The 14,644-nt window shown below is 49.4% G+C and overlaps 1 protein-coding gene and 1 long non-coding RNA gene across 3 annotated transcripts in view; one reads left to right on the forward strand and one right to left on the reverse strand.

Annotated features, from left to right (window-relative positions):
* Positions 1-14,644, reverse strand: part of LOC125740863 (rho GTPase-activating protein 12-like) — a 33,498-nt gene continuing 18,854 nt past the window's right edge. Inside the window, 17 exon segments of the mRNA XM_049012643.1 lie at positions 1-1,137; positions 1,139-1,199; positions 1,767-1,872; positions 2,093-2,227; positions 2,327-2,404; positions 2,521-2,619; positions 3,084-3,203; positions 3,293-3,419; positions 3,500-3,598; positions 4,343-4,447; positions 4,919-5,000; positions 5,269-5,330; positions 5,723-5,794; positions 7,361-7,486; positions 7,569-7,649; positions 8,064-8,189; positions 9,495-9,734. Of these exon segments, the coding sequence (XP_048868600.1) occupies positions 1,024-1,137; positions 1,139-1,199; positions 1,767-1,872; positions 2,093-2,227; positions 2,327-2,404; positions 2,521-2,619; positions 3,084-3,203; positions 3,293-3,419; positions 3,500-3,598; positions 4,343-4,447; positions 4,919-5,000; positions 5,269-5,330; positions 5,723-5,794; positions 7,361-7,486; positions 7,569-7,649; positions 8,064-8,189; positions 9,495-9,734 (1,833 nt within the window). The 3' untranslated portion in view covers positions 1-1,023.
* Positions 10,027-11,740, forward strand: LOC125740864 (uncharacterized). Of its 2 annotated transcripts, none has more exons than XR_007397793.1 (3): positions 10,027-10,180; positions 10,505-10,828; positions 11,639-11,740. It is a non-coding gene; the product is annotated as an uncharacterized LOC125740864 (long non-coding RNA). The 2 variants fall into 2 exon arrangements; XR_007397794.1 differs by lacking the exon at positions 11,639-11,740 and adding an exon at positions 11,315-11,385.

Genomic DNA, 14,644 nt, shown 5'->3' on the forward strand with positions numbered 1-14,644 from the left:
TCTGGGTGAGATTTAACTTTTATTCAGATTAGACAGATACAGCCGGAACAGCAGTTAGTCTGGAAAGCGACATTAAAAATGCACCAGTTGAACATAAATTTCAAAAACCAGTTTTTTTTTTCATCGTTTCAGTTAATTCATATATACTACTGAATATTAATATTATTTGATTTTGATAAGTTTCTCCCAGTTCCAAAAGCTCCAAAACATAAAAAAAACATCAAAACGACATTAGTACCACAGTTTCCAGTGTACCTTTTTTCAGGCTGTCCTACAGTCTTGTAAATCATTTCCATTACCCTACTTCTGTAGCTTAGTTGAGATGCACAGTGCATGCGTTTGCAGAATAAATACACCAGGACTCATTCCAGTGCTGTGGTCTTGGAACAGTCTGCACTTGCCAGGAAAAGGTCTGTTTGATCCAGGGGCCCGTACCTGCATGCAGGCAGTTGTGATCAAGAGTTGCGTCATCTGCCCCTAGTCCAGCGAGGTCAGGAAAGATGAGAAAAGGAGTATTTCCAGAGGGTAGCTGCAGCACACAGCTCTGTCCCACGTGATGGGGGTGATTATCCAGGGCCTGCAGCAGTACACTCTATAGAGGACTGGGACGTGTTTGAGCTCTTGGCGGACGGACACTGTCTGGAGCACCCAGCTCCCGTGCCTCAGAACCTGGGCTCGGCGGCCCAAAACCTGATAAACCAGCACCGGCTTCAGAGGCTGCATGTTTATTAAGCTCTCCTTAATGGCCCCACTCCCACTCAGCCATCAGTCCTCCACCCAGCAGGTGGCGCTGTCTGCATCGGCGTGCAGTATGCTTACAATCCGCTGCTGAAGCATTAGCAGCTAAGGGAAGGGAAAAAACAACTGTACACTGAGCTCAACAATGTTAGGTGCAAAAGTAAGATAAGTCATCTGCATGGAGCTGTAGAGATAGACGGCTAGGGCTGTCCCATGGAAGCGTGACTCGAGCGGCGTGCAGTTCAGAGGCGACCCCGGGCCCCCCTGGCCCTGCTTCCAGAAGCCCTACCTGCCGAAGATGAGGTCATACTCCTGCAGGATCAGTTCCACGATCTGGTTCTGGTAAACCATGTGCACAGCCATGATGCTGGTCTCCACCTCAGGCCTCAGCAGGGTGGGGGCCGAACACGATGGCCACGCTGTGAGAGGTCATGCGGTTCGCCTCGCCATGCTCTATCACTCTGCGTGTCAGGTGTGTGTGGGGGGGGGAGGGGGGGGAGAGACAGGGTCATCCTCAACGCAGACACCAGCTGCTAAGAAACACACCCTGTGCACAGGAGCCACCCGAATTTAGCCTCACTGGCCATGGCCAAGAGGTCAAAGGGCAGCCTCAGCGGGGTGATAACAGAGAACAGAGATGCCTGAATGTGAGCGAGAGAGAGAAAAGGCTAATCTGTGTGAGATGGGGGGGGGGTTGGTCAGGAAAAGCCCAAACAGGAACAGGAACGTTTATACCAACATATGGGCTTTTCTACAGTGTTCTAGCCGTGGGCGCTGAAGGTTACAGACCAGACCGCTGGCTTTTTAGCTGGTTATCAGTGAACCGGACTGGCAGTCAAAGTCATAACAAGGAGACCAGGTTTTAAAAGCCCTTAAATGCACGGAGTAAGCATGTGATTGCAAGCAAAACAGGAAAAACAAGAGGTCAGGAGCCAGAGTAGAATTGCCCAGAATGCAATGCAGCGCCATTAACATACATGACCTTAAGGTTATATTACAGAATACTCATACTCTGCTGTCAGACTCACTTCCTGAGATGCTTGAAGAGGACCTGCATGGTGTCCTGGTTGGGTTTCGGCATCTGCTTGATTAAATCCCTAATCAAAAGTGGCCGCTGCTTGTAGTCCTGAGATTCTGGGATGTTGGGAAAAATGGGACATGTGTAATCCTGCCACGCTGGACTGGCTTTAACATGTTTACTGCACACAACACAGACGCGTGTTTATCACTTATGAGTTTAGCTCCACCATGTGGATTATAATAAAACAGCATCCTTTACACTGTCAGATCAATATAACATGTAAAGATCTGTGGATGGAGGTGACATGCACCGGTATTCACACAGGGCACTTACTGATGGCGTTAACAAAGTCGTTGAACTGGGCGTAGGTGAACAGTGGTTCTGCAAGCTCCCGAAAAAACATCTTCAGGGCACCCGTGGTGACATGGATGTCCTCCCACTTGCTGCTCTCCAGATCCACCTTCTCATCTGAGCAGGGAATGATCACACGCGCTCCATCAGCTGGGATCCTGCGGCCACGTGCGGCCGAGCGAGCTCGCACGGGCCATGACGGCCGAGGGAACGTACCGTGATTGACCGCGAACCTCAGCTTCTGTATGACTGACAGGTTCCCGTTAACCCGGTACAATCCATCCACGTCCAGGCCTGCGGGAAGGAGAGACGTTCTCAGCACGTTGAACTACTAAAACGCTGCCCAAACCCGGACAGTGTCCGGTTCTGGCGTATAACCGAGGGTGTCCCCGAATGCAGCGGTAGCTTGCCACTCTTCTCCACGTGCTCGATGCACATCCGGACGAAATGGGGCACCGTCGAGCTTTCCCGCTGGCAGAGGCTGGTCAGGCTGCAGCCGAACACCTGGTCTAAACAAGGGGAAGGGGGGTGTCGACACTCAGCACCATATGGTCTCAAGTTAAGGAAACGACCCTGAATTCTGCTTGTTTTTAATCAGTGATCAATGATTGAAAACCAACATTGGTTTAAACCTGTAAAAACAAACAGCCGGTCTGGGAATTACAATACAGCTCGTCAATGATTGTGTCTTGTGCCTGAATGGCAAATAATAAAAAAAGACTAATACACACAGTCATTACTCAGCGTTTTAGAATTTAAGAGGGAAAATAACCTGAAAAAGTCCAGCCAGCAGAACCCGTTTCAGTCCCTGTATTTACCAGCATTAGTTAGCGTGAAATAATAATCCAAATCCTCAAAACTTCCACAATCACTCAAACTGTCGCATTTATTGTACTGAACTTCTGCAAGACCCCCAAATATAGGGGGGTGGGTTATCAGGGCGGGGGTGGGGGGAGCCAGGCGGCCTCCCAACCTTTGATGTAGCCTTTGTCCCGGACGGACTGTAGCGTGGGTCGACGTGTCAGGAACTTTTTCAGCTTCACCTTGGTCTTCTTGTCCTCTGTCGATTCCATGCTGACGGAGGTCTTCACGGCTGAAGAGCAGCAGAGACGTCATGCCGGGTCCCACGGGGCCACACCAGGTCAGACTCACGCTCACACAGAGGCCGAGTGCCACTCTCACCCCTGCCCTTCCTGGAGTCTCGATGCTCCTTGTCTTTCTCCTTTTCCTTCTCCTTGTCCTTGTCCTGCTTCTCGCCCGTGGGCATCTCAAGAATGTCCTCCTCTATGGCTTCATCAGACTCCCAGGCCTGTGGGGAGAGCAGGGTGCAATTAACCTCCAGCAAAATGAGCAGGTGATCTTCTGTGCTTGAATGCCAGGCAGACTCACGTGGGAGCCGATGGCCTCTGACAGGGCCTTGTACCACTCGTGGATGGCAGCCTCGTGCTCTAGCTGGATGAGCAGCTCTGTGCCCTGGCGAGTCTTCAGCTGTCGGAGCACAGAAATGTGAGCCGGCCGTAACTCGCTGGTTATGTGGGATCGGCGGCGCAATGGGTTAAGATTTACGAAACCGGCAATGGCAGGCCAACAATGTAGAGGAACCAGGGGGTGCGATAAACAAAAGTTCAATGAATTAACCTGTGCCAATTCATCCTACTTATCCCATTCGATATCTGTTTGTGGACAGTGTCAGTGTTAAATATAAAATTAAGAATAGACAGTCAGACAGAGGCAGATAGGCAAAGAGATAGAAATATAGAAAAAGAGAGAAAGACAGACAGAGAAACATTCAGAGACAGACAGACAAGCAGAGACAGAGAGAGGCAGACAGACAGATAAGAGAAAGAGGCAAGACAAGGAAATGGAGAGACATACATGACAGACCGATAGAGAGACAGACAGACAGACAGATAAGACAAGGAGACGGAGAAAGAGACATACATGACAGACAGATAGAGAGATAGAGAAAGACTGATAGAGAGGGAGACAGGTAGATAAGTGAAAAAGTCAGACAAGGAGACAGAGATAGAGACAAAGAGAGAGAGACAGGCAGAGACAGACAGATAGAGAGTTAGGCAGAGAGACAGGCAGGTTTACCGGCAGAGGCTGATAGATAGATAACTGACATAGCGACAGTGCCTGAGCAGCAGGGTGCAAACACACACTGATATGCACATGCCTATTTATCCCTGAGGGGGGGTTAACTGTGTGTGGATGTGTAGGACTGGGTACCTCAATGACATTCTTTTTGCTGGACTTCTCCTTCATAGCCCATTCTATAGAGGCCCCCCTGAGGTCCACGGTAAACTCCGGTTTGGACTGGCTGCTGCCAAACTTCTGGGAGAGAGAGTCAAAGGTCAAAGGACAGTAAGTGCCGCAGCCTCACGGCCACGCGTCTATGCGAGGCAGGTACAGACTGCTGAGAGTGGGAGGGCCACACCCCCGGGCCGGACCAATAGCAGGCAGAGATGCAGTGGGTAGCACGGCGGACATTTCTGAAAATCACATGCCTTTTTGGAAATGGTTTGATGATAAATTATGATAAATAATATAAAAACTAAAATGTGTAAAATAATTTGTTCGAAAAAAACATAATAAATGCATTTTTAAATAAAATCAAGGGGGGGGGGGGGCATGGGAAAATGGATGGAACAACCAGAGACTGGCCCAAGTCCAATAGGTGAAAAATGATAACTGAGCCAATAATGTTGGACAAGGATCTTAAGTTAATTAATTCAGCAAATTAAATTCAGTCATAAAGGAGAGGGACGAGCTCCACACCAAGAAGGAAAGCCAGTGGAGACCTACCCAGCTGGTCCCACCTCCTTGACCCTTAGCAAAGAGCAGCGAGGATCCATGGAGCACTGTCCAGGATGACGTCCAGTTCTTCCTGTACCAGAACCCAACAAATCAATGTCAGAACCAAACACAGGACCTCCCACAGCAGTGTCAAACAAAGGCTTTCCTCTTCTGAACAGTGCATAACAATGTAACTGAACACTTAAAAAAAGAAATCAAGAAACAGTGAATGGTCTGCAGGTTCTTTATTTTCAATGAAATAAAACTGGGCTCAACACATTGGCAGCGTGGCATACTGCTTGGGGGGGGGGGGGGGGGGGGGGCGGTCCGCCCCGCGAGTGCGGAGAGCTCGCTCCTACCTGACTTTCTTTCCATTCTCCGTGATTTTGGTCACGTTCAGCACACCACACTTCTCTGATGGCTGCAAAAGTCGTTTAAGAAACAAAAAAGTGGAACTTCCATTAGAAGGAGCAGCTGAGCAGCAGGGATGAGAAAGACAAAAGGAAAAAGGACAAAGCCCGGAAGTGGAAATAGGGAGCGCTAGAGAGTGCCGGGAAGCAAGTAAACTGGGTGAGAGGGGGCATTAACCGAAGAGCTCACATTACCAACGACAGCTGAAGCTGGCTTAGCTCATCCTGCGCCCAGGGCAGACCCGTACCGATGGTGTACGCTGGGTGGCAGTCAGCCATTGGACAAGTGTGCAGAGAGCGGGAGAAGAGGATCGTGGGGGAGAAAAAAGGTCCGAGCAGCAAAGAGGGCCAGATAGAGTGGGGGCATGAGGCGGTCGGAAGGGCGGGGTGCGGTGGTACTGACAGACGGAAGTGGCCTGGGAGACAGAGGGCTCAAATCAGAATCCGGGACGCCTTTGGGGCTCGACGGGGGCTCCTAGAAAGGAGAAGCAGCGAGTCAGATGACAGTACAATGACCTGAATGGGACGGGAAAAGAAAATCACCAATGAAAATATAGCACTAGCTCCACCTACTGATGAGTCCCAAACACCGATTTGCTGTTTAGCATAATTTCCGACCAATCACGGGATGAGCCCAGTGATCAACTCCTGACATGCCACTAGGAGGTGCGATGAGCAGCAAACACATGCATTCTCTCTCTCTCTCTCTCTCTCTCTCTCTTACACACACACACACACACACACACACACACACACACACACTCCTATCCTTTTCCCATTCAATTCAGGTCTAGCTGCTGAATTGAAAGTGAGATCAGGAGCTTATTTGCCCACGCAGTCCTGCATGCTGGAAACGTCGTCTGCCTGATTGGTTCCGGTGCAGGTGAGGGAGAGGTCATGATGGTACCAACTTGTTCCTGACACGGAAGTGAGCCGACCAGCTCTTTGAGAACCTCGGAGCGGAAACGGTTGTGCTTGGCGGGCGGCTGCAACGGAACCACAACAGTGGGAGTTTGAAGTGAACGAGCACCGGTCCCAACAAGGGGACGGGCAAACCGGGCGCGTCAGGAGAGACGAGCGGAGGGAGCTGCAGACACAGTGTAACTTTGGAAAGGGGGATAGAAACAGGACTCCGACTGGACATGAAGAGGGAGCTCATTTCAACACAGAGACATTATTAAGGTTCTGCAATATTTCCTTGTTTCACAGTCAAGCCTGTAGGCACAGTCTGGTTAGTAATGAAAATTAAATGAAGGCCACAGTATAACAGTAAATAGCTAACCGTCAGTGCTAACCTCCACCTGTGGACAGTGCTGCAGCATGAGGAGATCCTACAGTATCCTATAGTATCCCACAGTATGACAGTAAATAGCTAACCGTCAGTGCTAACCTCCACCTGTGGACAGTGCTGCAGCATGAGGAGATCCTACAGTATCCTATAGTATCCCACAGTATGACAGTAAATAGCTAACCGTCAGTGCTAACCTCCACCTGTGGACAGTGCTGCAGCATGAGGAGATCCTACAGTATCCTATAGCATCCCACAGTATTCTCTATCGTCCCAGTCAAACTGTACTCTGCAGTATCCTATAGTATCCCACAGTATTCTCCTGTATCCTACAGTATCCTATATTATCCAAGTTACTGACAGTATCCTGCAAGATCCTATATTATTTCACAGTATTCTGTATTACCCCCAGTTCCCCGCAGTATCAAAATACATCCTATATTATCCCACAGTATCCTATAGTTTCCTATAATATCCCACAGTATTCTCATGTGTCCTGCAGTATCCCACATCCCCCCACAGTATCCTAAAGTGAGACAAAGAGAGAAGCAGCAGCGGAGAGCCTAAGGAGCACGCAATCCTGTTCCTTAGTAACACCCCAGTCCTACAGAACAAAGTAGTGTCTCAGCTTCCAGTAGGTTCCTCCCTCCCAGGCTCTGTGACCGAACTGGTTCACTGGGAACTAACAGCGAAGTATCAGACATATGAAGCGGCCAATCAGGAACTTTAAATTTGGTCTCCACGCCTCGGTACCTTGTCATTGGCCTCCAGAATACAGGTGCTGTGTCTCCACCTGCTGAGCACGATGGGCTCCGGCTGCTTGCGGTCCAGACTCTGGGTTTTGAGTGAATTCCCGGAGTGCGTGGTTGGGGGGTCCAGCTTGGACAGAAGGGGAGGAGGGGGATTCAGGCTGGCGCTGGGCACAGGACAACTCGGATAACCAGCACCCGACTGAGCTCACCTTGGGCAGCTCCCACTCGGACCTGGAGCCGTCCATGTTGTAATAATAAGAGCGACCCTGATCGTCCACATGCTTCATCCACTGAAACGCAAGCAGCACAGGGCCATCAGAGCTCAGCATCTGTTCAGACTGCTATGGGTCCACAAAGAACCTGGGTTTGATGTTTGGAAGGGCTGCATTACAGGGATGATGAATAAACAAAAGATTCAACGTTCCTCAGCATCAAAATGGCAGTAAACGAGTTAAAGATTCTTGCATCTTTTTCAGAACCGAAAGGTAAAAGCCAGATCAGACCAGAGCTCAGTGATTTGGGCTAAGGTTGAACCACATGCCTGCTTGCGTTCAGTGTGGAAATACAGCCACTCGCCAGCCAATCAGACTCCAGCACCCCATCTATCTCTAGAGCTGCAAAGCCTGGCGTGACCACCAGAGGGAGCTCCCGAAAGACTTTTGAAATAGTCGCATGCCAGCACAGGCAGCTCTTCGCCCCGGTACCTTCTCGCTGGTGTGGTCACTGATGTACAGGGTTTGGCCGTGCTCGTCCAGCTCCTCGGACCAGCCACGCAGGGAGCCATACTGGCTGTCAGACTGGCTGGAACGTGTGCTGAGCCGCCGGAGCACCTGCGAGCCCACCGGCGCAGAAAGGAAGGGATGGAGGGAGAGAAAGAGAGCAATAGAGAAGGAGGGAGGAAAGAGAGCACACTGTCCATTCAGTAGAGGGATAAAGGACAAGGAAGGAACCCCTGAACCACTCGAGTGGATGGGGGTGTTTTCCTTTTTTTTGGTGGGGGGGGGGAAAATCAGAAACACCATCTACAGAAGTCAAGGAACCGCCCACCAGAACAGGTAAGCCAGACCCCATATCCCATGATGCATTTCACCCCGTTACCAAAGCCAGACAGCATTATCCACCAATCAGAGCTCCCAAGCCAGAATGAAGCTGTCAGCAAGAAATGGGCTCCATTTATGTATGCGTCTGACAACCCCTAGAAATTATTAGATGTACCTGCACCAGTGCCTCATAAACTTATAATGAACTGATGTATCTTTATATTTAATTCAGCTCAGTGTCGCTTGCAAGATGTTAAAGAACCTGTCACCTGCAGATCATTTCTGGGTCGGAATTTTAAAATGCAGAATCAGGCCTGACAGACATATCATATCACTGAAATAAACCGCAAAACACTGCTGAGTGTATATAGAGTGAGACACCAGGAGCTCCTGTAACACCAAGCTGGATTTTTGGGTTAGCAAGATAACTTGTCAGATTTAAGGTAGTCTGGGCTAAATGTAAGTGACCGAAGATAAAGTCCATTTAAACTGGGGTACCTTAAATCTGACAACCCAAATGTCTTACTGCATGATACAGACTGCAAGACTCAAACCCACTGCTTAAAAGAGGCGTTTCACCCCAAAAAATAGTGAAAAATTGTTTTAGAGGGACTTGAGTGCTGGTAAGAGACGTTGCTGTTAAAATTTTTCTAATGTTATTTATTGCCGCTTAAATCACCTCAGAAAGAATGTTATTCAGTCCCATTATATCTGAAAGAGGACTGACATTTCAACAGCCAACATTTCTCCAAAACTCGGCGAATCCTAGCAAAACAACTTAGCGACCTCTGACTCGTACGCTTTTCTCAGTTTTGGGGTGAACTGCCCCTTTAAAGTATTGGGAAACAACAAAAACTGTGCAGCCACTAGGTGGCGCTGTGTCGCAATCGTAACGGCACCCTTGTCAACATGAGAGTGACCAGCACACAGAGAGCTCCGACACTGACAGGTGCATGTGCAGGCCAGCGCTGCTCTTCTGGGTCTTTCTCAACAAACAGCCTGCAGTGGGTGTGAAAACGGAATGTGTGCATTGCGACACACACATATGCGAAATCGTCGTGCTGCGCTTTAGCAGAGTGTTAGTCCAGCAGGTACCTCGGAGTCCCCCTTGGTGCTGGTCTCCCTGCTGCGGGGGGGCTTCCAGCTGCGCTCCAGCGTGCAGCGGTTATAGTAGTAGAGCCGGCCAGTGGCATCGTGGTGGGTCTCCCAGTCGCCGGCCGTCTGCAGCGGCAAGCTGGACGGCCTGGGGGGCTGGCTGCTCTGACAAAGCTTCAGATCCTGCAGATTGCCGTAGACGGGGGAGTCCGGCCGGGTGGAATCCAAGGGGGAGGGACTCTGTGGGGGACAGGGGTGTCAGAGTTACTGCACTGATACAGCAGCGTGTATCTCTGCAGGGGACAGGAGGCACCGGGGTAACAACACTGATACAGCAGCATGTATCTCTGAGGGGACAGGAGGCACTGGTGTTACAGCACTGATACAGCAGCGGGTATCTCTGCGGGGGACAGGGGACACTGGTGTTACAGCACTGATACAGCAGCGTGTATCTCTACAGGGGACAGGAGGCACCGGGGTTACAGCACTGATACAGCAGCACGTATCTCTGCAGGGGACAGGAGGTACCGGGGTTACAGCACTGATACAGCAGCACGTATCTCTGCAGGGGACAGGAGGCACCGGGGTTACAACACTGATACAGCAGCGTGTATCTCTGAGGGGGACAGGAGGCACTGGTGTTACAACACTGATACAGCAGCACGTATCTCTGCAGGGGACAGGAGGTACCGGGGTTACAGCACTGATACAGCAGCACGTATCTCTGCAGGGGACAGGAGGCACCGGGGCTACAGCACTGATACAGCAGCACGTATCTCTGCGGGGGACAGGAGGCACCGGGGTTACAACACTGATACAGCAGCGTGTATCTCTGAGGGGGACAGGAGGCACCGGGGTTACAGCACTGATACAGCAGCACGTATCTCTGCAGGGGACAGGAGGCACCGGGGTTACAGCACTGATACAGCAGCGTGTATCTCTGCAGGGGACAGGAGGCACCGGGGTTACAGCACTGATACAGTAGCACGTATCTCTGCGGGGGACAGGAGGCACCGGGGTTACAGCACTGATACAGCAGCGTGTATCTCTGCAGGGGACAGGAGGCACCGGGGTTACAGCACTGATACAGCAGCACGTATCTCTGCAGGGGACAGGAGGCACCGGGGTTACAACACTGATACAGCAGCACGTATCTCTGCGGGGGACAGGAGGCACCGGGGTTACAACACTGATACAGCAGCGTGTATCTCTGAGGGGGACAGGAGGCACCGGGGTTACAACACTGATACAGCAGCGTGTATCTCTGAGGGGGACAGGAGGCACTGGTGTTACAACACTGATACAGCAGCACGTATCTCTGCAGGGGACAGGAGGTACCGGGGTTACAGCACTGATACAGCAGCACGTATCTCTGCAGGGGACAGGAGGCACCGGGGTTACAACACTGATACAGCAGCGTGTATCTCTGAGGGGGACAGGAGGCACTGGTGTTACAACACTGATACAGCAGCGTGTATCTCTGAGGGGGACAGGAGGCACCGGGGTTACAGCACTGATACAGCAGCACGTATCTCTGCAGGGGACAGGAGGCACCGGGGCTACAGCACTGATACAGCAGCACGTATCTCTGCGGGGGACAGGAGGCACCGGGGTTACAACACTGATACAGCAGCGTGTATCTCTGAGGGGGACAGGAGGCACCGGGGTTACAGCACTGATACAGCAGCACGTATCTCTGCAGGGGACAGGAGGCACTGGTGTTACAGCACTGATACAGCAGCACGTATCTCTGCGGGGGACAGGAGGCACCGGGGTTACAGCACTGATACAGCAGCACGTATCTCTGCGGGGGACAGGAGGCACCGGGGTTACAGCACTGATACAGCAGCGTGTATCTCTGCAGGGGACAGGAGGCACCGGGGTTACAGCACTGATACAGTAGCACGTATCTCTGCGGGGGACAGGAGGCACCGGGGTTACAGCACTGATACAGCAGCGGGTATCTCTGCAGGGGACAGGAGGCACCGGGGTTACAGCACTGATACAGCAGCGGGTATCTCTGTGGGGGACAGGAGGCACCGGGGTTACAGCACTGATACAGCAGCGGGTATCTCTGCGGGGGACAGGGGACACTGGTGTTACAACACTGATACAGCAGCGTGTATCTCTGAGGGGCACAGGAGGCACCGGGGTTACAGCACTGATACAGCAGCGTGTATCTCTGCGGGGGACAGGGGACACTGGTGTTACAGCACTGATACAGCAGCACAGGAGGCAGCAGAATTAGAGCACTGAGATAGCAAGTAACACAATGATAGCACAAAATGTACTGCAGGCATGAATTAGCCCTGCAGGATATGGGATGTTTATAACAATATTGAGTGTTACGCACATGCAAAATTTTGTCAAACTGCAAAGACTGAGACAGTCAACTGTGTGAACATAGTAAGTTTTGCTGAAACATTTTTACTCAGTTAGAGAAAACAAAACTAGCAGGCTGGGCAGTTTTAATGATTTTAATGATAACGGGTTCTTTCTCAAGATACTGTATATGTAGAGCTGTCATGATCACTCGATTAAACTGGATTACTCTGTTATAAAAAGCATTGATTAAAATTTTCATTCCTGAATACTTGGCAATATGGCAGAAGGAAGACGATGCATAAAGGATGAGAGTCCAAACAAAGAGCAAAAGTATCATTTGTGTGGACACACTTTACATTGAAAGTGAATGAAAATGCAGTCGTCTGTCAGTAATGCAAAGCAGAATTTAAATATCAGCACAGAACGACTGCAATGCAAATACATCTTAAACCAAGACATTCAGCTTTGACAGACTCGCCCAATAATGTGAAATTTGGCATAGATATGCCCCATTTAGCCTTCTCAGAGAAGCTTAGCCTGCCCTTCACATTACTTTGGCTTAAATATTTAACTGAATTTACTATCTACGATTCCTATATGTGAAGATAGTCACTGCTTAAATGCAGGTTAGCCCAGTCACTTGGCCGCATCATTCTACATATATGGTACATTATTTCAAATTTATTATTTTTCTGTGGATGTATAATGTGTGTTAGTGCTGAAGAATACTGGATAAAATGTCATATTGTGACCTTTTACGTTTTGTGATATTTAGGAGTTAACTATACAGCCAAGTTGAACCTATCGTCCACCAACAGTGTCTGACTAATAAGTGTTGCCATGAGTTGGTGCCAAAAGACAAAAAGCAGAGCCGACAAATCGCTTGCTTCTGCTCAACATCATCTCTGTGGAATACAAAATATTTCCATACAGCTGAGGATGGCTGTTCTCCTTTTCAGTTATTGTTGTTTGACTTCTCACAAATATGCCACAAGATCTCCCTGCGACCCTGAATAGGATGGATGTTTTCAGAAACTGGATGGATGCCACAAGATGAATGGGTGGGTCCCAACAGCACAGATCTGAATGATAATTGGCATGGAGAGGCCATGCAGAATCAGCAGCAGTAAACTTTAGATTTCTTTTTAAAACAGCTGCGGAAAAAATTGAGACCACAGCACAATTTCTCTCTCTCTCTCTCACACACACACACACACACACACACACACACACACACACACACACACACACACACACACACACACACACACACACACACACACACCTTGTTTTTCTTTTACAATCTCCAGCCTGGCTCTTCCCTGTTTCTCATTAATGAAGGGCTTCTTCCTTGCCCTGGCATTAGCAAGTCACTCCTGCCCTTTATCTGGCTTCTGGCCATTCCCAGTGTCTCCTGCTTCACCTTGCACTGCTCTCTTAGAAATCTTGAACCTGGAAGCAACCTGCTGCTCAGCATAGCCTTCTGCCAGCTGTACCAGGAATGAACCAGGATTTAAAAATGCACACTTGTTTGAAATAGAGTGGTTTCTCAATTTTTTTTCTGTGGCTGTACACTAGATTATGTTGAAAAGGAACCATCATTAAAATTGCAGAGCTTGCCAAGTTGTTTCCTCTGATTGAGTAAAAATATTTTCACGCAACTTGGTTTGAACACAGTGGACTATCACAATGCTCGCGATGTGCAAGTGCACGTGCATGAAATGCCAAGCCGATACTGACATCGTGCATTTTGTAGTGCTGCCACTACACATTGCTGCTTTGTGTATGTGGCGTTTGCATGTTCGTCCTGTGTCCTCATACTTTTTCGGTGGAAACTCCACTTTCCTTCCACTGTCTAAAAAACAAGCCACTTAAGCGAATTAGTGCGTCTACCAACTGAGTGAGTGTGCACCAACTGCATTGTATATTATAAAGGATTACTCATTGGACTGTCAGATTACAATCGGTAGATTACTCGATTACTGATATTATCAACAGTGACGGCCCTAAATATATGTTAACATAACCATTGTTGCTGCTTTTGCATGAGCTCTGCATGCACTCTTTGAGCGCATCATAATCTTTTTCGTCCTTGCTGTCTGACACACTCATGTTGCTCATCAACTCCACTGTATGGAAATATTTTTGATGCCACAGAGATGATGTTTGGCAAATGCTAGTGATTTGTCGGTCACAACACCAATTTATTTGACAGATTCTATTGGCGTATAAGGTTTATTTGGGGTAATTTCTCAACTCCCATTAAGATATTTATAAAAGCAAAATATTTATTGCAAAAAAATCATACTGAAATATTTAATTTCTCTTTTTCCAATATCATGTAGCCCCAGCATCAATATTGCAGCACTGACACCATCGCATGGGCAATAGGGCATCCTCAAAGAGGCACAGACGCATAACACGGAGCCAGCAGTGAAGCGATGATACTGCAACACATGCAATGGGGCACAGGTACTGCAGTGTGCGCAGCAGAGCACAGGTACTGCAGTGTGCGCAGCAGAGCACAGGTACTGCAGTGTGCGCAGCAGAGCACAGGTACTGCAGTGTGCGCAGCAGAGCACAGGTACTGCAGTGTGCGCAGCAGAGCACAGGTACTGCATGCAGCAAGGTACCACTACTGCCCTGACCCTTTCTCAGCAGGAGCGTCACGATACAAACGTGCTCAAAAGCACTTAAGCAGAATTCAGAGGGCACAGTTTGCACCTGGGGAAAATTCACTCACAGACAATAGGGCAGAGAATAAAATGCAATGAACAGATATTAAGCTTGGCAGCTGACTGTGGGCACGGGGGCATCCAGCAGAG

The sequence above is a fragment of the Brienomyrus brachyistius genome, chromosome 4 (genome assembly GCF_023856365.1).
Source record: "Brienomyrus brachyistius isolate T26 chromosome 4, BBRACH_0.4, whole genome shotgun sequence".
Taxonomy (NCBI): domain Eukaryota; kingdom Metazoa; phylum Chordata; class Actinopteri; order Osteoglossiformes; family Mormyridae; genus Brienomyrus; species Brienomyrus brachyistius.